Genomic DNA, 21,522 nt, shown 5'->3' on the forward strand with positions numbered 1-21,522 from the left:
CTCATCTACGTGTTTACGTGATATAACTCATCTATATATCCACATGGTATAACTGGTCTATGTGGCTGTGGATGGATATCATTGACTCATACTTTAACAGTGGACGGATTATAACATGCAGGAATATTGCAGTATTATACAATAATTTCTGAGCTTAAAAAACCTGCTTTTTGCCGGAGTCTGGGTTTTTTTTTTTTTTCCTTGAGAAAGTTACATGTTCAGTAGGAGGATAAAAACATATTGGGTAAATAAATCTATACACAGCTACCTATACGGAGCATAAATCATTTGAAATGGCTTGTTTTACATGTTCAATATACAACAACTATTCATTTCCTTCAAAATATGTTGGCGAGAGGATCTTCCTCATCTTGCGGATTCTCAAGGGCCAGAATGTGTTTCTTAAATGAAGCTGCAGCGTCTTCTCTGTCCTCTAGTCTTCCCAGTTTGTCAAAGACCATTGCCGTTAAATAGAACGCTTCCGCCGCCAATTCATGATACTGCACACCAGAAGGATATTCAACCCATAAACAATGCAATATCAAAGCATTTCCAAGACGCACAAAGCAGACACAAGTAGACTTTAATATTTTATACAGTCCTTGTACCAGGATTGAAGCTCAGAAGTAGGTTTACCTCCAGCAATTGAAGCTCATCTGAAGCTTGTCTCAGAGGATCCAGCACAATATCAGAATCTTCAAAAACTGGCGAGCAAATTCACGACAGCAATGCGAAAAATAATTAGGACTTCAAATGAAATAAAGCCAAATATAATTAGATGATAGCAACACAGAAAAAGATTCATCGACAATGAAACATGTTAAGAGGGAACGGATATATGCATGATAGCTAAAGAAGATGGGGCAACAATTTGGAGTTTGTTGACAAAATTGCTTATGGTTGACTTACCGGAAAAGCTTGGATCAGATAGATAGCATTTTGCTTCTACAATGAAGGCCCGAGCACGGAGCTCCAAACCCCCTTGACCAAGAATCATAGGAAAGGCCCCATGCACAAGGCTCAAGGCCCTTTTTGCATGATTTGATCCAAGTGATAGCCACAACTCGGCTAGTGTGAGTGTGGCTGATGCTTTAAGAAGATCCAAGTTAAATGACTGGCAAAATGAGAGGCTTGCCAATGCGTACGGAAGACCTAAAACAGCATTGCCTGATTTCTGACAAAAAAAATAAAACAACTTTTACCTTTGCAGAATTTATAGAAGGTTAAATATACAAATAGAGAAACAGACATACATAGCAAAGAAGACAGGTTGCCAAGAAACTTCAAATTCAAACAACTAAAGTGGAAAATATGTCATTTCTTCATCATTGGATTATACAGATATACAATCTAGAAGATACTAAAATATAAGAAACAACTTATACCAGCACATCAGATTTCCTGGACATAATAATATGGACCATGGTTGCCTCCCCCCAACCCCTTCTATATCTTCTTTTTTCTTTTCCTTTTTGGTATGCGCATGGGGGGCTGGCATGTTCAGCCATAAATAAGAACTTTCCTCCACAATTTATAAAAAGCTGACCATTGGGAAATGAATTTCTAATATGTCTGAACCTCCAACCACATTGTTCATAAAATGTAAATTGTACCTTGTGGATTTCAGCTAGCAATAGAAGAACACTGGCATTTTCAACTTGCATATTGAATTTGTAACACATGCAAAAGAGTGAGTGTGCTACAGCTGCTGCCTGCAATGAAATATGTCAAAATAGCCAAGGAAAAAGCATGCCACACAATTGGAAGATGGAGTATAGTCCCAGGGTAGGAAGTTCAATGTATTGAAAATATCAAACCTCACTGAACTGATTTGCCGCAAGCAAAGTACGAGCATTTCGAAGGCTTGCTTCCGTCTTCAATTCCATATCCACACCAGTGACAGATGATGCCAGGACTCCAAGCTCATCACATACTTGTTGGGCAAGCTTCAAATGTCCTCTAAATAATATTTGGCAAGGTCATAACATAAAATGTACTGTATATGAATCAAGATATTCACAAAATATTGTACCTGGTAAACTGACCTATGTAGAGCACGCTCATGGAGGAGCTGAAGTTTTAGTAACAAGATTCGTGATTTTGAGACAGATAAAAACTTCTCTGCAGCTATTTTAAGAGCAGCAAATGCCTCTAAACAAAGAGAGAAAAAAAAAAAACAAGTCATCAAGGATGAACAGCATTCATGCATGTGTTTATGTGCGTGAGAGAGAGAGAGAGAGAGAGAGAGAGAGAGAGAGAGAGAGAGTACATATACCATAAAAGAAAATGGCAACATTTAGAAAAAATGTAATTCTTTTTGTTTACAAGAGTTCTTTAAATAGTAAACTCAACATAGTGCTTATACCAAAGAAAAAGTAAAGGGAATACAGGTCTTACATATAAATGACACATTTATTAACAATATGACATACAGAAAAAGACTTCGAAGTCCAATAACAAGGACCACAAACTATAAAATGGTTCCTTTTCTCCGCACAAACTAAACACCCCTACCTAAACAGATTGATTCAAAATGTTAACAAGAATACCAAAGAGTTTTATGTGCGGGAGCAAAATGGCTGCTTGGAGAATCAAGAACACCAAGCATTTTCCAGGGTGTTAATCTTTTGCCTCATTTTTCTAAAAGTATAACCCCAACTACATAAAATACATTTTTCCAGGAACCAAAGATTTTATTAAGGCGAAAAAGATGGATAAGAGGTCCATCAGTGGATGCCTTTTTTTTTTTTGGCATTATATTTTATATAGTTCCCCAAATGCTAGTGCAAGCATGAAACCCTATCCAATGTTATAGATGCATCACTCTTTTTATGATAGTTGAACTTTTCTTGATATGGGGCACTATTTGACGTATAAATAACACATAAAGCAGGTCAGTCATGTGGACCAGGACTATGAAATATATATATAACATACAATTTTAAGTAAAGAACATGTGATTAGCTGAACACTATCACAATCACTAAATTTTAAATAAAGACTACTGGAAAGGTACTCAAGTATTTCATCTAACCTTTGTATCCTTTAAAAACTGCTAGATGTTGGATAAGCTTCAAATATGCTAATGCTGTGTCAGATGAACTGAAGACATCCAAGAAGTAGTCAGGTTCAAGTTATATAACATTTACATGGAAAGAAGGTTATATTATAGGAAAGGAATAGAAACACGATATGCAAATCTTGAGATACTTTCAGCTAGAAATTACCTTGAAACATCAGGAAAACAAGTTGCATGAACAAGCGCATTAAATCTAGCAAGAGAGGAACTGATGACATGCAAAAAGAAAAAGGTATTAAAACAAGCAAGGCATCATAGTCCTAGAAAGTAGTATGAAATTAAAAGTAAATAAAACTAGTCTTTAGAATGAAATCAAGAATTCTAGAATACTGAAAAGATAAATCTATTCATGTCATAGCTACTTTTTTCTCAGCAGGGAATCTATACAACACTTATTATTTATGTTAAATGTTGGTGGTTACCACTATTCCCTGAAAGCTTAAGCTACTAGGATGTTGAATAAAAATTATCTTATTCTCTAAGTCTCTCCCTCACTTGTGGACCCCCACCCCAAAAGATCAAAAGAGCCCAACATATGAAATTCCGTATAAATTGTGAGGTTGTAGATGCAAGGATTTGAATTCAGGGACACTTTGGTATTATGTTAAATTTTGTTTGTTTACGACTATTCCTAAAACCTTACGTTGTTAGGAAGTGTCATAACTGTTATTTAATACTCTTAACACATTTACAATTTTCATTTTGATTAGAAAAGAAATAAAAATAAAAGAATGAAAGGAGCATCACTAAAGATCAGCATTAGAAAAGAAAAGAAACAAAAGTAAACTAATACAGGTCTTTACTAAAGATCACCTGCCATATATTTCCCATGCAGTGGCACGAAGTAAGTATGAAGAGCCTACTAATTGCAACACAGATGCAGGGACAGAACTTGGTTGTGCACAGAACTGGAAAGCATTATTGCTTCCTGATCCACTTTCTTGTGACAAGACTTGTGAATCCATTGGCTTCTGTAAGTTCTTAAGCCATGCAGTACTAAAAGCACCATCAGTTGTCATTGAAGAAGTTTCGGACCCAAACTCACTAATCAATTGAGAACTCAATCTAAGTTCCTGCAAGAATTATACGTAATAGAGGGGGAGAGGGGAGAAATGTTAGGAAATTGAACAATTTAACATGTTAGATAATCGAAGACCATTGGAATATCTTCAAAGAGTCCACATTACCTTGCAAACATTAATTGGACTTGTTCTAAGCTTCATTGAAGCCTTGGGACCAAATGAAACTAGAGGCCTTTGCACATGCTGCAAATGATGATACAAAATTACAATTTGCTTCTTTCTTTTTTTTAATGAAAAGATGAAATTTTATTTCACAAAAGAAACTGTACTGCAACAAGGATAGCAATCCACCATGAATATATAAGAGAAAACAATAATTCATGCTACATCTAGTTTAGCAAACCAAAACATATTCATGACACTACAGGTTTCCATAAAAATACATTGCAATGCCGTGCTCACCGTTAAATCAAATTTAGCCATCGCAAGATGATTGGACGCCACTAAACGCTTTAACTTCAAATTTTCTGCCCTCTTCAGAGACCCCCTTAAGAGAACAAATAGTTGTTGCTGGACAGACAGTGAAATGCCTATTCTGGTCAAAGGGGAATATGACGAGCCCAGTATTCCAGTTGTACTAGATATACCAGTTTCGGACAACAAATTGCAGATAGCCGCTAAGGTGTAAGCAAGACATGTGTCATTACTTTGCTGCACAAGTTGAAAATCATAAGGCCCTAGTAGACAACATATCCGTGAAGGAAGAATAATATCACAATGCTTTTTTAACTGAGATGCATGTATATAATCCAAATGGCTATAGAAAACCCAAAGTCAGACACGATATAACTACTGACATGATGACATACGAGTGATTTAAGATAAGAATGTCTACATAAACTAAGAAAATTACCAGTTGAGAAAAATGTACTGCTTCAGTCAAAACCTGAAGATTGTAACAAGCAGAAAATTATTAAACACAGGGAAATATAATGACAGAATGCTTCATAACTAAAGGAGAGTAGGAAATTGAGTTCTTTAGGCCCCCTCCTCGTGCTCACCTCCAAAGCTTGTTTCGGGTGCCCAAAATGGAAATGCATCATTCCCAAACAAAGCAAGGCAATTTCATATCTTCCAAAGGTATTGCAACCAGATGCAGGAGGAACAAAATCAAATCCTTCAATCCCTGCACTTTTGTGCCAATGTTTATTGGATTAGTTAATTTGTTTTTAATACATTTAAAAGAGACCAAATGGTGGACACAAATGGCGACCAACTAACATAAAGCTGCAGCTTGAAAGCCATCATTTAAAGGCTTAACCTAAGCCAATGAATAATGTCAAACTTAACTTTCATTGAGACAACCAAGACTAGGAGCATGCCATTGGACATGTATGAAAAGCCATGAAGATAAGTGATAGATCCAGTCATAACAATTATCTCCTTTAATAGGAGCATCACCAAGAACAGCAATGGCTCACCATTTCCAATTTACATTCAATGTATTAGGTTACCAAATGAAAGAAACATCTGCAACAGCACTTGATCAAGTAATTATCAAACTAGATACAGAGCTAAGTTCTGACATACCTGTAATCAAAATAGCGGTGAACATTCTCCAAAGCAGCAATACAATCATCATGATACAAACCATTCAAGTAACGCAAGAAGTGAACCTGCATCAAAATTCAGAAAAAATGACAAAAGAAACATACTCTAAGTGCAAGTACAACACAAATTACCAAACAGGAAAAAAATTCATGCGAGTTACTAACGCGATGTAGCTCAGGTGCCAGTTTTTGAAGCTGCCTTAGCATAAGTTCAAAATCATTTAAAGAGAAAGAGCTCCCCTGTCTTCCAAACGAATATTAATTAAGATTCAGTACAACCTAATGAACATAAAACAAATAGGAAAACCAAAATTTTCACAGATATATGCATCACTTACTTTTCAAGTGCATCAGCTTGCTCCTGTAGAAATCCTTGTATCTGCCAGTTAGTTCGTAGGAATATGCCACCACTGGGATCAAGATCTCTTAATGTATTGCTTGTAGGATGTGCATAATGACAAGCTTCTCTAAGTTTGCCGCCATGTTTGAATTCTGGGTCACCAGGGACCTCAATATCTGCATGTTTAGTTTATATTATGCATGATTATGATTGACATCGCATTGAAATTTGAACACACAATATTTTAGAGCAAACCCATCAATTAAGGAATACAAAAATAGTGAGCATAACAAATGAAATTCTTTGTCTTTGTCCCTCGCATGCCAGGTTTTGTTTCAGAACCACAGATATTTGGACGTTTGAATCAGATAGAGTAAAAGAAATAATTGATATAAATATAATGATCATGATGTTGCCTGAATTTGAAGTGCTCCAGATGGCTTTCGAACTTATTTGTTGACTCCAGAATGCCAGTGACAATGAAATCAAGATTGTGTTAGATTTTAGTAAGGAATGTTGACTGATCTGGAGATTTAAGTAATACTATTGGCAAACTTCACAAGTTTCAATGAAGATATCAAATGGCTTCAACTATTCATAACTCTATCCCATATCAGGAGTGTCCTATTTGATTCAAAAATAACTTTATGCAGTAGGTTTTGAAGACCATTGTTGTCAAGCACAAAGACCTCTATGATGTCATAGCATCTCTACATGCTTCACGAGAATGATGCTTTGTATACCTTCAACCAATCCAACAAGTGCTTGGGGTGCATGAAGATGAAAAGAAACTCTTCCACCAGCTCTTTCCCTTGCTTCGATTTCTTCAGTGACTTTCTCAAAAACAAGATTCTCCAATTCCATGTTTTCATATTCCGGAGGTGTTTCTAAATCATTACTAGAATCATCTAAGTGAGGTGCCTCATACGGAGGACAACTTGAGATAGCTTCTTTACAGTACATCCCTATACTTGTCAAAAGATGGCATGCACCCTGCATTAATATTAAAATTATATGAAACACTAGTTCTTTAAAAGCTTTCATTACCATAAAAACTAACAAGAACAAACACAACACAACACTCATTTCCCCATCGAATATAGAAGGAACTGAAAAACAAATGGAATGTATTTTTAGAAAGAAAATAAAAAACTAACAATACCTCAAAGGATAAAAGATTAAACGCAAGTATGCAACGACGAAGAAACATCCCCAGGTGACTATTTGGATCCAAAATGACTTGGTCATCTTCCAGAACACCTGCTTCGGGACCGCCAAGGATTCCTAAAGAAAAATATCAAAACGAAATGAGTATCAGCAAGCAAGTACAGCACAACATCAGCAACAACAAAAAACGGTAATTTAAGATGAACTGACCTCGCATATCACTAAAGAAGTTAAACAAATCATCCGGCGAAGACAGAGCCAACAGCTTACTGGTTAAATGGTCGGTTAACCAATAGTTCAATAAGCCCCCAATCCCCCTCAATTGATGTATAAGCTCATCCAATTTGGGCTCAAAAATATCATCATAAGACTACCAAAAGCAAATAGCAACTAAATTACATGGGTTGTCCAAAGATTGAAGCTTTAATTAGGGAGAAGAGGGAAAAGTTGAAAGTACCTTAGTGAGAGACAACAAGAAGAGGCCGAGGCGGTTGTGCTGATTGACGGTGGAGAAAGGGAAGGGGACTGAGATTTGAGCGGCCGGCGCGTAGACCTGAAGCAATATGCAGACTGAGACCTTGTGTGGCGTCACTGCGAAAGCCCCCGGCGGTTTCACAATCCCGGCCATTCGAAATGACGCGCCTCTCGCAGTTTCACTCTCACTCTGTCTTCTACTTTTCTGGTTGTGGATTGAGGATCGTAGCCAGAGCTCTTACCTCAGAGTCGAAGTGAGAGTCTTTCTAGGGATTGAGGTTTTGCAGGGGTTTTTGGAGACGAAAATGGGTATTTTAAAAAAGAACCGGGAAGTTTTGGTTTTCTTTTCTGCTCTCCTCTCTAGAGGAAGAGAACCATTTTTATATGTTTATTGATTTGTGTGATTTGATCAAATTTTTTTTATATTTATTTAAGTGGCAAAATGGAAAGAAGTTAAAGGAAAATGGGAGCATTTTTTCTCACCACTTTAATGAAAGGTGTATCATAATTATGGATCTCGAGCCTCTACATTTATGGCATGTTTACTAATCCATAATTAGATTATAAGGAATTGAATTGATGAGGAGTTGGATTGAGGAGAATTAGATTATGAAATCCTATTGGAATTGTTTATTAAATCATATGGATTGAGGAGGTCACTCTCTCGTTCATACGAGGAGAGCCTTGACGGCTAGGGTTAGAGTTTCTCCAGTTTTCTTTACTCATTCTCTACGCCGTCTCTCTCAGTCTTCTCTAATTGTCTCTTTTGGTTCTTCTTGGTGTATTGGGTACGACGTTATTTTTTATTTTTTGCTCTTTTGTTTTCCGTGGGGTGGCTGCGTCGACTTCCTTCCTGAATTCCCAAGGAGCTAGTCACTGGTGAGGGGTCTCCATCTTAACGCTATGGAGGTGGTCGCTGCCTCTTCTACTTAAAGGGATGACAAGTATGCGGCACCAAACGGGAATTAGAAGCTTGCGAAAATTGGTGTTGGGCATATGATTGTTAGTGATATGGATTTTTTTGATAAGCGTAGTTTTTGTATCGAGGATGTTGTTGAAAAAGCAGAGGAGACCAGCCTCGAGGGGTCTACAATGTCTCCCTAATAATTCTCCTATGGAACGTTCGTGGGCTTAGCAACCGATAAACGTTCCTACTATGAAGATCTTTCTTCGGAATTTTCTTCATACTAAGAGGCCAATTTTGGTCTCCCTTGCTTGTCAGCTGGGGCTTTAGATCAAGAAAATTGGAGGTGGCGATTGGTGTTTGGCTGGATCTGTTATGATGCTCACAATACGTTTTTTACTCTGTACGAAGAACTATGATGCTTTCTTTAGATCATAGAAGGCTTTCTTTGACAGTACCTGCGTAGTGATGGGATGTGTTTCAATGGTTTTGTGGTTGGTTGATTGGTTAGATCTATTCTAATACCCATAGTACGTTTTTGACTCTATACGAAGAACTATGATGTTTTTTCTAGATCATAGGAGGACTTCTCTGATAGTACCTACGTAATTATGGGATGTTGTTTTAAGGGTTTTGTGGTTGAGTTTAGGTTGGTTTGTTTCATATAAGTTGTTTGACTCTTCTGTTTAGTCAATAACATTGGTAGTACTCTTTCCTACCCCGGGATTTTGTTTTCTTTGGAAAGGTTTTAACGAGGCCGTCATTAATATGCTAGTTCTTACCATGTAATGTTCCTTTCGGTTGAATGAAATACCATCTTTTCTCAACAACAACAAAAAACCATATGGATTGAGAGGAGTTAGATTTCGGATTCCTATTGAAATTGTTTACTAAAACATATGGAATTAGGGTAGGAGTGGTGCTACTTACTAAAATGTCCTTGTTATTGGGTTAAAGTAGATGGCAAATTTAGAATTTTGAAAATTGTATGAGGATATAATGGGTAAAAAAGGTGAATTTTTAAAGGTTAGTTCTCTAGGAATTCGAATACCACCTCCCACCCAAGAATTGAATTCTTCCAAAATCAGGAATTCAATTTCTAATTTTGTGTGGGCCCCACTTACTTTTCAATTCCTTAATGTGAAGTAAACGCAGAAATCTTCCATATGTGGAATTCAATTCCTGATGAGAATTCCAATTCCTAATTAGTAAACACATCATTAAAGGCCGTACATTTACCCACATTTCACAACATCTAAACTATTCTATTAATCTATTCGTTTAAAATATGACATATCAACAACAAGTATTATTTATTTATTTTTCATGAAAAGAAGTGTTTAAAATTAACAAGTCTTTTATTGATTAAATAAAAAATAAAGTAACAATCCACGAAAGTTACCCATAACCTTCAAAGTATATGAAAAAGTGTTATATGGAAGATCAAAATGGAATATCCTTTGAATAAGCATCTTCACTCATCGCTCCTTCTCAATATAATCAATTTACCGAAAAAAATATATCCCTACATTCAACAATTTGGAAAACCAATTTGATTTGTATTTTGCATTTGTGTTGACACTTGCTTAAATGCAGGTAAATGCACAACATCTAAATGTAGAGGTTCGGGATTCCATAATTATCACTTTTCTCAACACTTCACGTGTTCATGGGCATAATCATGATTCTATAATACAAAGCAAAGAGTTAACTCTGGACTTATGGTAATGGTTATGGATACGTGTCAAATGTTGAGAAAGGTGGTGAGGTATACTTTGGGATAAAGTGGTGAACAAATATATTTCCAACAGAAAATATTTCATCCTCCCCTAGAAGTAGAAACTCCTACATTTCATGGCATGTGAGTAGAAAGTTTTTCTTATATTTTTAATAAATTATTTTTGTACATGCGTCAAACTTAAACTGTGATTTTGCACATGTGTACGGACATAAATAGTCAAAATAATATAAATATATTTTTATTTGATAAAGGGAGGAACTATCAACTTGAATCTCTTCCAATATTGAGAAAAAATGTCACTAAATTAAATGCTAGTTGGTTTTTTTTTTTTTTTTTTTGGTGTGCAGTGATAATGTGATCACATTACATACTTCACAACTCATTTATCTTTTTTTATTTTATTAATACAAGCGATTGGAATAAGAGGATTTACAAAAATATTTACTGGTGTTACCAATTTCAAATCTATGACCACATGAATAAAAGTAAAAGAACTCAACCATCTATATTCCATCACCTATATAAGGTTTTTATTTATTTATTTTTGGTAATGAAAAGACAAATCTAAAAACGCATCAAGCTTAGCGGGACCTATCTACCGCTTGTAAGCCAGAACAGTATTTCTAAGCGAAAAAATCTCAAGAAACAAGTAGCTAGCTCACAGGAAAAGAGTCAATAAAAGGAAAAAATTCTCACTTTTTTTTTTTCCTTTTTTATTTTTTGTTTAATGCGTGTTAGAAGCTTAGAAAGCAACATCATCATCTTCACCTGCTAGTCCATGAAATGAAACAAACCTAACAGCCTTCTTCAACCTCACCGATAACCAAAAGGCCTCTAATTTACCAAAAGTTTCAGGCTTTCGATCCTCTCGATCTACCAATACTATGGCCACCAATGGTGCCCCTCCGGTCAGCCCCTTTGCCTATATTTACTTGTTTTTTGTATGTATTTGAAAAGGTTTTGATATTCATGGTGGGCAATTGTGAATTTTCTGTTCGAGCAGAGAGCTGCGGACGCAGAGAATAGCTTGGAGAAGATCAAGCGTCATCTGGCTTCGGGTTCTGGCCGGAACTTGTTGCAGGGCCCGCTTCTCAAGCGATCCGAGACGGTAGGATCCCGTAGCCTCCCATTTGTCTTTCTTTTACTTTCTTTTTTTGTGGTTTCAAACTATTTTTTAGGATTAGATTTTGGTTCTTGCGAAAGTTCAGTTTCTTTTTTGTTGGGTCAATTCCGAATTTAGATTCTGTTGGCGTTTCATTGAACCGCTTGTACTGCGAATTAGAAAAATGATTAGTAACATTTTTTAAGCTCCCGTTGATATTATGGAAGTTCGGTCATTTCAAAACTGAAGTCTTTATAAATCATGCTTGAAAGAGTTCTAAATGTAATTTGGACACTGGGATGGTTTGGCGAGCTTTTCTTTGTAGTGCTCTTTGTTCTGGAAATTATTGACCTGCTGTTTTCTTTTAACAGCTGAGAAAATGGAACGAGCGGTGGGTGATCTTAGACCCGACAACAGGGAGAATGGAATACAAGTTAGTTGTGCAAGACATTCTTACTTCAATTTATGCCTTATAGATGCATTGCCCAACACCATACTTTTTTATGATTTAGGATTAGGAGAAATGAACCGACTGTCAAGGGAACCATTCTCTTTGATGCAAATAGCACAATCACCCTTTCTCCAGTGAACTTCCAGTAAGATTCATTTTTGCATAGTATCCGTTTTATATAACAGTCATCTGTGCTGGTTGTAATTTCAATGATGGGTTACATGATTTCTTTTTCTGTTTTGTGTTTTCAGTGGGATGCAAAAGTATGATGGCTGCTGTTTCTGTATCCTCATTTATTCTCTAGTATTTTCGTAATGTAGAAAACAAAATGAGGCATATCTTTTAACTTCTATAGAAAACATTCTTGTAAATCTGGATCGCAATTTCTGAACTTGCATGCTTCTTAACTTCATTCTATAGATATTGGGACCCCACAGAAAAAAGACTACTTCCTTTGTGCAGAGACTCCTGGTGCAGCTAGAGCATGGGTATCAACACTACAGTAAGTTCTTTCCCTTTATATTATGCTGTAGTGATTATGTAGATGTTATTATATATCGTACAGTTTTGTCTTTATGCGCATGTTATAAATACTTTATAACGTCTAGGGCAGAGTTATATGCTGCTGATTCAAATGAGAAATTAGTTAACACATGTAATGGAGATTATCGCTGTGGGTTGAGGAAAAAACAAGGGTTTTAGAATTTGTTTTCCTATTCTTACTATTTAATTTGAACTTTCCCAATGTAGTTTGAGTTCTCTTTTAGACCGCCCATTGCATATGGTTGGGCATTGTGAAGTTCGCTTGTAGTTTACAGGCTAAATGTAATGGCTTATCCAAAAATTTCCTCATCTTCAAGTAATATATTAGCAAGTTACTTCTCTTAAAATGTGACTTATCAGGGGAAAAAAAGACTCTTAGTTTGTTATGTTACTTCAGTCAAAGATATTATTCATGCATCATATGGTTGATGTAAATTTTTTGTATGATGTCAATAGAAGCCTGTGGTCCATTGGGGATGAATTGGAATAGGGTGCATTTTCAAGACTAAAAGACTTAATTTTCTGTTGTCATAGTGAAAGAGGCAATGCTTATCTGACAAAAATTCCACCTTTCCTTTATTTCCGGTGTGGTATTTGACGAATCATTTCCATAAAGACCGGATTAGCAGTTTCCATTATTACATGTTTCATCTAATCTTGTCTTTTGCTCTTTTTTTGTTTTTTTGTCATCTGACGCAGAGCAACACAATTGGTTTTAAAGGCCCATAAAGAAGCTGTGAATTCCTTGAGTGGCAATGGTTCTGCGAAACTGGGAACGGTTGCAGCAGTTGTTGCTGCTGCCAATTCGACTGCTTTGGAGAGTTCTAAGGATATTGAAGCAGCAATGCATATTTCTTTGAGAAATGCTTTGGGAGTGATAACGAATAAGCCAACTGATGGTCCAATGGATGATTTTGCAATTATGAAGGTACTGCTTATGATCTAGTTATTTACACTGCCCTACATTCATTTTGAAATGGCTTTTACAGTATAGTTTGTTAATGAAAGGGCCCTGGTTTCAATTGTACTTTATCAGTTCTGTGTCATGAGAAACAGTTTTAGAAGGTAATTGACACCCAGTAGTGTTTAAAACATTCATTTGTGCACAATAGAGATAGAAACATGCTACATCATTGAATTTCTTCCAAACTTGTGAGAAGCAAACATGAGGAATGTTGACTCCTCTGCAGTCCTTCAAATCCAATTGCTCTTTGTGAACTTTTAGTTCACTTAGACTTTGTTTTCTGATTGTGTATCTCTGTTCTGTAGGAGACATTACGGGTCAAAGATGACGAACTACAAAATTTGGCTAGGGACCTTCGTGCACGCGACTCAACAATTAAAGAAATAGCAGAAAAATTAACTGAGACTGCTGAAGCTGCTGAGGCTGCAGCCTCTGCAGCTCATACGATTGATGAACAAAGGAGAATTGTTTGTGCAGAAATTGAGCGCTTAAAAAAAGATTCAGATAAGCAGCTGGAATCTTCCATGTTAAAGGTATTGATAAGCTCTTCTTTGTTAATTTTGTAGTGTCTTTGGATAAGTGATCTCCTTTCCCCCTCCACTACTATAAATTATTAATTTGGAAAAAGAAAAAAAAAAAACTAACTTTTTGTTCTGAGAGCACTTTTGATTGTTCAACTTTTTTTGTGGCTTTTGTTCATATTTGTAGCTAAAAGATTCTGAAGAAAAGGCTATGGCCTTAAGCAAAGAAAGAGACCAATTGATCAGGCAGAGAGATTCTGCTCTTCAGGAGGCACACATGTGGCGTTCTGAGCTTGCAAAAGCTAGAGAGCGTGTTGTGATATTAGAAGCAGCTGTCGTGAGAGCAGAGGAGAAGGTTAGGGTTGCAGAGGCAGATGCTGAAGCTAGAATAAAGGAGGCTGTGCAGAAAGAATCAGCTGCGCTGAAGGACAAGCAAGAGCTCCTGGTCTATGTGAATAAGTTGCAAGCACAGCTTCAAAGGTTTAGTACCTTCTGCCTTTTACCCAATATATAAGTGGCTTGGGGATTATAATCCTTTAGTCCCTTATTAAGATATCATCAATATTTTATTAATCAACCATTTCATGTTGACAGACATCACATTGATACGAAGCAAGTGTTTGAGGAGAAGTCTGAGTCTGGCAATACACCCCTGACTAAACATGTAGACTTGTCTGAAGAAAATGTTGATAAAGCATGCCTCAGTGTTTCTAGAACAGTCCCAGTACCAGGGGAGAGTGTAGTTCACATGGCTGGGGATCAGGTCAACCACCGGCCAGCTGTAGATGGTGAATGGAGTGACATTCAGGCTCAAGATGCAAGGATAGCTGATGTAAGAGAAATTGCCCCCGAGTCAGAAGCAAGTAGCTTGGATATTCCTGTTGTTAGCCAACCAGCTGGTAACCAACATGAACAAGGAGGGAACTCTTTTCATCAGCCTTGAAAATGAAGTGATACATTTGTAGAGCAGAAAACTTGGAATTGTAGGGCGTGCGGCGGACTATATAGAAGTCAGTTATAGGAGAAATGTGAACTTGGTGTACTTTTTATACCCTTTCATTTATCAAATTGAGGTCTTGGCAGCCTGATTCTGCATGGATCAGGCTAGGCGTCTGTATGCGCCGCATTGTGTCGAATATTCACAGATAAAGAAAACACGTGCTAGGCCCATCTTTGTATAATGCGTTCCATGTGTTCCCGCTGGCCACGTGCAAAAATTTATCCTGATTGTGTTCATATTGTGCTATTAACAGAGGGTTTATACTTATGTGGAAGAAGTATCTTTGGAGCTTCTTCCTAAACTATCTATCATGTTTCTGAAAAGAACCTAAGTGGAATTTTCTGTGCAACAATCCGAACATTTCGTTTTCCCCAACTTGTTCGTTTTATTAATCTATTTATTTACATTTCTGTGAGTTTTTTATCCTTTCTGCGAGCAGTATGAGAAGTTCTATGATATTGAATACTGATGGTGGTTTTTGCTTTTTGGGTATGGTGTGGTCATTTACAACCATAAAAGCAAACCCCACAAGAACTGTTTCTCAAAAGACAAAGAATATCCAAAATTTTGGAATCTAACTTATATGGTTAAACCTCATTAAGTGGAGAGAATCCGCATTGTAATTGGGTGTATGCACCCATATCTCTATGGAAATATTTTTGCTCACTACTGTTGAGGCCTAAAATGTCACAAGAAGCCCAAGAATGTTTAAAGCCCAATATAACATATAATGTTGATAATGCGTCAATCCAAGCTATATTTTGAGAATTTATCCATTAAATAAATATAGAAATAGTGTACGTGTCATGCCAAGCAAATAATACATTTTTCTATGCTAAATCACCCAACAAGCCACATACATGCATGAGGCTTGCTGAGAGGGTTGTGGTGTGAATGGTTACAAGGAGGCCCATCAAAAGGTTCAAGAAATGGAGGTTTTTGGGCTGCTTGGGAGCACCAAAATCCAAGCCCATTTGTATTGAGCCTATTGAGTGGATAAGCAGAGAGCGTGTCTTCTTCCAGCCTTTATTACCCGATCTCCAATTTTCTACCTTAGAGCACCAGAACCACTACCAGTCTTGCTTCAGCGACTACTACCCAACCCCCAACTGCCCCGCACTAAAGCCTCAGTCATACTTATTGTGTCACCAACTTGAGTCGCTCATTCATCACCTGCTTGAGCTTCAGCGGCTATAATCTCACTGCTGGAAACCATCATTTTCTTCTCCCATCAACCATCAACCATCTTCTCTCTTTTTTTGTTTTTTTTGTTTTTTTCCAGAAACCATCATCTTCTTCTCTCAGCAACTATCCTCTCATTTTCCCAAAAGCCATCCTTTACCTTTTTTCCAGAAACTAGAAGCCATTCCAAGTTCTAAAATAGCCTTGATCCAAAACACTGTTTCAAGTCAGGCAGACGCTCTTGCTAAACTCGTGGAGACTTAGCTCCCATGCCAAAAGTCACTCAAGCCAAGCCAAAATTTTAGTTCATAACAATCATTATCAGCTTGGTGATAAGAAACCAGAGTATTCCCTAAGAATCAGCATTCTTTCGGGGTATTTTGGGGCCTAATTCTTGAACTCAGGCAAAGGGGCAATGTCACTCTCTCTTTACAGCCGCCCAAGTCCACATAGAGCTATTGGAACAAAAAAATCCCCATAACCACTTTAACCCAAGGTGTACCTTCACCATCATTCTCAACACTTGACACGTGTCCATGGGCCTAACTATAGTTAACTTTTTACTTTGTATTTATGGATCATGGTTATGCTCATGGACACATGTCAAATGTTGAGAAGGATGATGAAGGTACACCTTAGGTTAAAGTGGTGAGTAAAAATGCTCTCATATCTCTATAGCACTCATCACGTGATATGTATGTATACACCAAGTAATTATAGTGTTGTAGTACAGTAGTATGGTCATGTGGTATAATTTGTCCACATGTTATAATATAAGTGGATATTTATTGATACTATTCTGTAAAAGGAGGAAATATCAACCATGTCGTTTACCCATGTTATAACACGTGTACATGCTATACCATGTAATCCTACTACCATACTATTATATAATTTCTCGTATGCACACATGTCTTTATAGTGCCCCCCATGTGACATATATACTTTTTTTTTTTTAACAAAAGGATTATGCGAGATTAGCTTCTCAGTATCGGTCATCAGATGCACAAACATCCACCACCCTTAAAGAGGGGACCAACACTCCGAAAGCCCCCCGCCCGTCTCCTTGATCATAATTATTAATAAGAAACAAAAAAGAGATACAAGAACAATGGGGGACCAAACCAAACCTTGAAGAAGAGAAAGACAATGACAGAAATGCACAACAACATGCTGACCTAAGAGACCAAAACTCTGAAAGAGTAAACAAAAGAAATTAGGAGAACCTGTAATTAGGCATGCCCAGCTAGTCCCGCTGACAAAAAGGCAAAATAAAAGAAGGTGCAGTATCCCACCAAATTAAACCAGAGTCCAAAGCACCATGATTTGCCAAAGCATCAGCAGCACGATTACCCTCACAAAACACTTATCACATGATATACCCATGTCTTTATTGCGTTCATGTGTGCTTATAGAGCTCATACTTAATCCAACTCCTCGATTCAATTCATCCTCATCTCATTACATAGTAAAAAAACATGTTTACAACAATCTAGCATTTGACTTTGGCACACTATATATTATAGTATATATTGATATTTTAAAATTATAGTTAAATTAGTAGGTAAATCAAGGTTTGTCACATTCTTATTTATATATATACGATAGTCGCTACAATTTTATTACTGTATTTACCTACCATGAGACAGAAAAAGGAAGGCTCACAGAAAAGGAAAAAAAAAACAAAAACAAAAGGTTTGAGGTGCACACCATCCTCCAAATATGCCTAATCTATACAGTCATAAACTTGGGAAAGATGGATCAACAGCCAGCTGCACCACTGGTCTCAGCTCATCCCAGTTTCCATTTATAAAGAAATCGTTGTCGCTTGGAATATCCCTCAAGCTTGAATAAGATGTTGCATATGGAGTCTCCTCTACAAATTTAAACCACTGATTTGTTTCATCAACTTGTTCGTCCACACGAACTGGTTTTGATGATGATCTTTCAATGCGTTGCATGACGACCGACTCTTGAGGGCTCACGTGTGGCTCGCCGCAGTAGTTCTCAGATTCGAAGCTGCATGTTTTAGAACTTGAATCGGTAGGGTTTTGTTTGGTGTTGCCTTCTTTCCAGTCATCTGGTGTGTACTTTTTGTAAGATGGGATTCGTTTGAAAATTCTGCAGAGTGTCCAAACTTCCTGCAAACCAATCACGTCATTCAAAATTGTGATTAGCTTTCTGACTTGCAAATAATTAGACAATTAACTTAATGAGGAGATATAATCCAGCACTAAGATAACTAACTCCACGCATGCATAGGGTTCGTAATGTTCTCTTGCAACAATTAACCTAATTAATGTATGAGATTCAGGTAAATATGTATCTTAATTTTGTTGCGCAATATTATCTATAATATAACATTGCCGTCAATCTAATACATATAAGCATCTCATGTTGCACCAATTGTTTTCTTGTATCGATCCAGTGTTTTCACATATCATACTTGTCAATGAGATCTACATATATTTAAACAAAATTTCACTTAGAGCATACAAGTTCACAATATGACAACACAACTCTATCAAGAAAGTTTACACATATAAATTGTGGTCTTATCATACTTCACTTGGGGCATACGATAAATTTAACACATATATATACAAAATTTGAGTCACCTAACTAAGACTATAAGGCCATCTCCAATGTTAAGACCCCAAATTCTTGATCTGGGTCCAAACCTATGTTAGGCCTTCTCCAATGCCCTAGAAACCCAAAATCCAAATTTACTTTTACTCATGTGCATCAATTAGAGCAAAAAAGAATTACAAAGCCTTTAGGCACCACCATTTTTAGACTCATATGAGAGTTTTGGTATGAAAATTTGGGTATTACATTAGAGATGCCCTAAGAATTAGGGAAGAGACTTACAGCTTCTTGTGTAATGTCCTTAGCATTGAGGAAGTTGGTAGTTTTCCCATGGCCGTGAGGTGGAAGGCGAAACTCATTCATCATCCAATCAGTTTTGGTGCCTTTGCCAGCACTCCCACGGTAGTAGACTAATGATTTCTTGAGGCCAATGCACTCGAGGGGCTCTTTCACTGAATATATGGGCTTGTCAATGCCAGTCGCTTTCCAAAATCCAGAACCCGTCACTCTGTTAGGCCTTATGCTGTTCCTGTATTTTCTCCCTCTTCTGCAAAAGAAGTAGCACTCTTTATCCCCCACAGTGCTTACTTCTTCATTGTTACCCGAAAACAAGCCACTCATGAGAGCAAATTATAAATTATAATATATATATATATATATATATATATAGGTTAGAATGACACATGCATGCAATGAAGTTGGTCAGTTATATATCTACGATGAACTCTTTGTGTTTTGTATGTCTCAACATGTTTTGCTTAACTTAATAGGAGATATAGACTCATATGCAAATAGTGTTTGTTACGACAACTTTTAGGACCCCTAATCAGCGGAAAAAGTTACATAATTCAGAGTGATGGGACAATTGTGTCTACAACATTCATCTCAATTGTTCCATCACTCCACGGCATGTAAAGTTTTTTCCTCTTAACCATTCCACGTTGTCCTAGCTATCTAGCTAACTAAATTAGGTAGGTAGCTCATTTTGTTCAACTTTTTCTTTGGAATAAATTATTTAATAGCGGACTTAAAATTCAAATTAAAGTGATGATTACACAACTAACTAGAACCCTAATTTTGCTTCGGATGGAGATTTTAGTTTCGATAAGCAGACAGTTTGCTGAGTAGTTTCATTTCCTAGCATACATTAAAAATACCTATATATGTATAAATGATTGCTATAAGACATGCAAAACGCGCAGCCTCCTCGTATAATTCTCTCTTTCTGCCATACCAGGTGTACTGTAAAGATCTATCAACTTCATATCTGAGATATTAATCCAACATATTCTCAAGATTTTTGCATACATATTTATTCACAGATACACATATATAATCAACTGAAAATCAAAAATTATCAAGGGTGGTCTTACTTGGAAGATCCCAAGGATCATATTTGTAGATATCAATCTGTTTAATGAGCTCCATGCTAATGGGTTTCTTCTCCACCTTCTTCTTTAAATAAAACCCAACAAGCTCCTCATCAGTTGGATGAAATCTAAACCCTGGAAGCATGATTTCCTCATCATCCTCCTTAACCTTCTGATCTGAAGAATTTCTCATCACCTTCGCCACGTCCATCTCTCTCTCTCTCTCTCTCTCTCTAGACTCTACTATTCTTCTCAGCGCTATAGTATCAATCTTCTTATATATATAGAGTAAATATCTTAGTTAAGTTTCTCCCCCACGAGAATTTAAATTAATTAATTAATTAAAATATTATATATATCGATGTTTCAAGCGGTGGTGGTTGCCTCAGTCAAGTCATGGCATGATCGAAAAGGTCTTGGAAGAAGTCTATATCTCATATGCTGGTCCCTCTGACTCTGTCCACATGCAGGAGAGTTCGAGTTCCAGCCTTTGACCCATTTTGCCCACTTTTGGCAATCTCCCATTTTTGTGGTGTGGGAATTTTTAAGTTTAACACGTGGATAATATATATTAGGTGATATAAAGTATTGTGTCTTATTGGGCTTTCACTCATGGGCAAACCTGCTCTAATACTATAAGGAAAGTTGAAATTCCACCCTAATTCCAATTAGCAATGAGAGAATAATCCAACTCCTCATAAGCCCTTAAAAGATTTTTAACTTTTCAATATCGCATTCATATTCTCACATTTTCTCCTTCTTTTCTTCTATTTCTTCTATTTAATTAATTAGTCTTTCATATACTGATTATGTGTGACTAGTTGTGATTTGTGGAACAATCCTGGGTAGGCTTAGAAAAGGTAAATTATTAATCATGGAAGGTAAAGAACATGTGACATGCGACTTTTAGAAATTTGGGGATATGGATCATGTAAAATAGTTTAAAAGTCTACCTGAGTGGGCATCTCCTTTGACTAATATATTGGCCACGTACCTTACTCTTTTATTGGGACAATTAATTTCAACGAGAAGCTCAGTAAACAATATTAATTATTGCTGGGGGGAGAGATATTTGACCCATTTTAATGCATCAAATAGAATTATGTTTGCCCTCCTATATAGACCAGGCCATTGTCCACTTTGGAAGGGGGATAATTCTTGTTCTCTTATGATAATATAGTTTTTTTTTCTTTCTACGGGATCTAACTCAGTGAAAAAAAATTTATTATAATTTTATGTTATATTTGATACAGTACATGAGGACCATAATGTTGTATTTGCATTAGCCAAACTAACTCTTTTAACTAATGATATGTTTCTTCTTAATATTGAAAGAGATTTGAAGAAAAATAATAATAATTTATTTATAAACTAGGTAAAAATATTATATGTGTGTGATATAATATTTCTTTATGAATCATATATACATTTTTAAAAAAAAAAAATATTATATGCGTGTGATA

At 36.5% G+C, this 21,522-nt stretch overlaps 3 protein-coding genes across 3 annotated transcripts; 1 reads left to right on the forward strand and 2 right to left on the reverse strand.

The window, feature by feature from the left end:
• On the reverse strand, positions 79-8,080 carry LOC18782093 (anaphase-promoting complex subunit 5). The gene is made up of 20 exons (XM_007217004.2): positions 7,676-8,080; positions 7,429-7,588; positions 7,214-7,335; positions 6,795-7,044; positions 6,050-6,227; positions 5,877-5,955; positions 5,692-5,777; positions 5,163-5,292; positions 5,015-5,047; positions 4,564-4,812; positions 4,267-4,344; positions 3,893-4,152; positions 3,228-3,287; positions 3,035-3,102; positions 2,046-2,151; positions 1,818-1,959; positions 1,614-1,712; positions 910-1,174; positions 637-704; positions 79-500 (listed from the first exon to the last, which is right to left on the reverse strand). The coding sequence occupies exons 1-20, from the start codon at positions 7,844-7,846 to the stop codon at positions 339-341; spliced, it is 2,766 nt and encodes a 921-aa protein (XP_007217066.1). The 5' UTR covers positions 7,847-8,080; the 3' UTR covers positions 79-338.
• On the forward strand, positions 10,955-15,293 carry LOC18783707 (switch-associated protein 70). Its single transcript, XM_007217656.2, has 10 exons — positions 10,955-11,245; positions 11,341-11,445; positions 11,811-11,872; positions 11,952-12,035; positions 12,142-12,173; positions 12,311-12,392; positions 13,133-13,361; positions 13,703-13,930; positions 14,106-14,398; positions 14,513-15,293. The coding sequence occupies exons 1-10, from the start codon at positions 11,222-11,224 to the stop codon at positions 14,859-14,861; spliced, it is 1,488 nt and encodes a 495-aa protein (XP_007217718.1). The 5' UTR covers positions 10,955-11,221; the 3' UTR covers positions 14,862-15,293.
• On the reverse strand, positions 17,633-20,357 carry LOC18784349 (transcription factor JUNGBRUNNEN 1). Its single transcript, XM_007216361.2, is given in 4 exon segments — positions 17,633-17,853; positions 17,855-18,241; positions 18,972-19,279; positions 20,063-20,357. Coding segments are annotated over 4 exon segments (930 nt in total). The 5' UTR covers positions 20,271-20,357; the 3' UTR covers positions 17,633-17,826.

This window comes from Prunus persica, chromosome G3, assembly GCF_000346465.2.
Source record: "Prunus persica cultivar Lovell chromosome G3, Prunus_persica_NCBIv2, whole genome shotgun sequence".
Classification (NCBI taxonomy): Eukaryota; Viridiplantae; Streptophyta; class Magnoliopsida; order Rosales; family Rosaceae; genus Prunus; species Prunus persica.

Excerpts from the sequence above, each read along its gene's own strand:
- LOC18782093 (XM_007217004.2), bottom strand. The coding sequence starts at position 7,846 with ATGGCCGGGATTGTGAAACCGCCGGGGGCTTTCGCAGTGACGCCACAC. Across the intron at positions 7,589-7,675 it reads TCTTGTTGTCTCTCACTAAG|TCTTATGATGATATTTTTGA; the intron begins GTACTTTCAACT and ends TGCTTTTGGTAG. Across the intron at positions 4,153-4,266 it reads GTCCAATTAATGTTTGCAAG|GAACTTAGATTGAGTTCTCA; the intron begins GTAATGTGGACT and ends TAATTCTTGCAG.
- LOC18783707 (XM_007217656.2), top strand. The coding sequence starts at position 11,222 with ATGGCCACCAATGGTGCCCCTCCG. Across the intron at positions 11,246-11,340 it reads CCACCAATGGTGCCCCTCCG|AGAGCTGCGGACGCAGAGAA; the intron begins GTCAGCCCCTTT and ends CTGTTCGAGCAG. Across the intron at positions 11,873-11,951 it reads ACAGGGAGAATGGAATACAA|GATTAGGAGAAATGAACCGA; the intron begins GTTAGTTGTGCA and ends TTTATGATTTAG.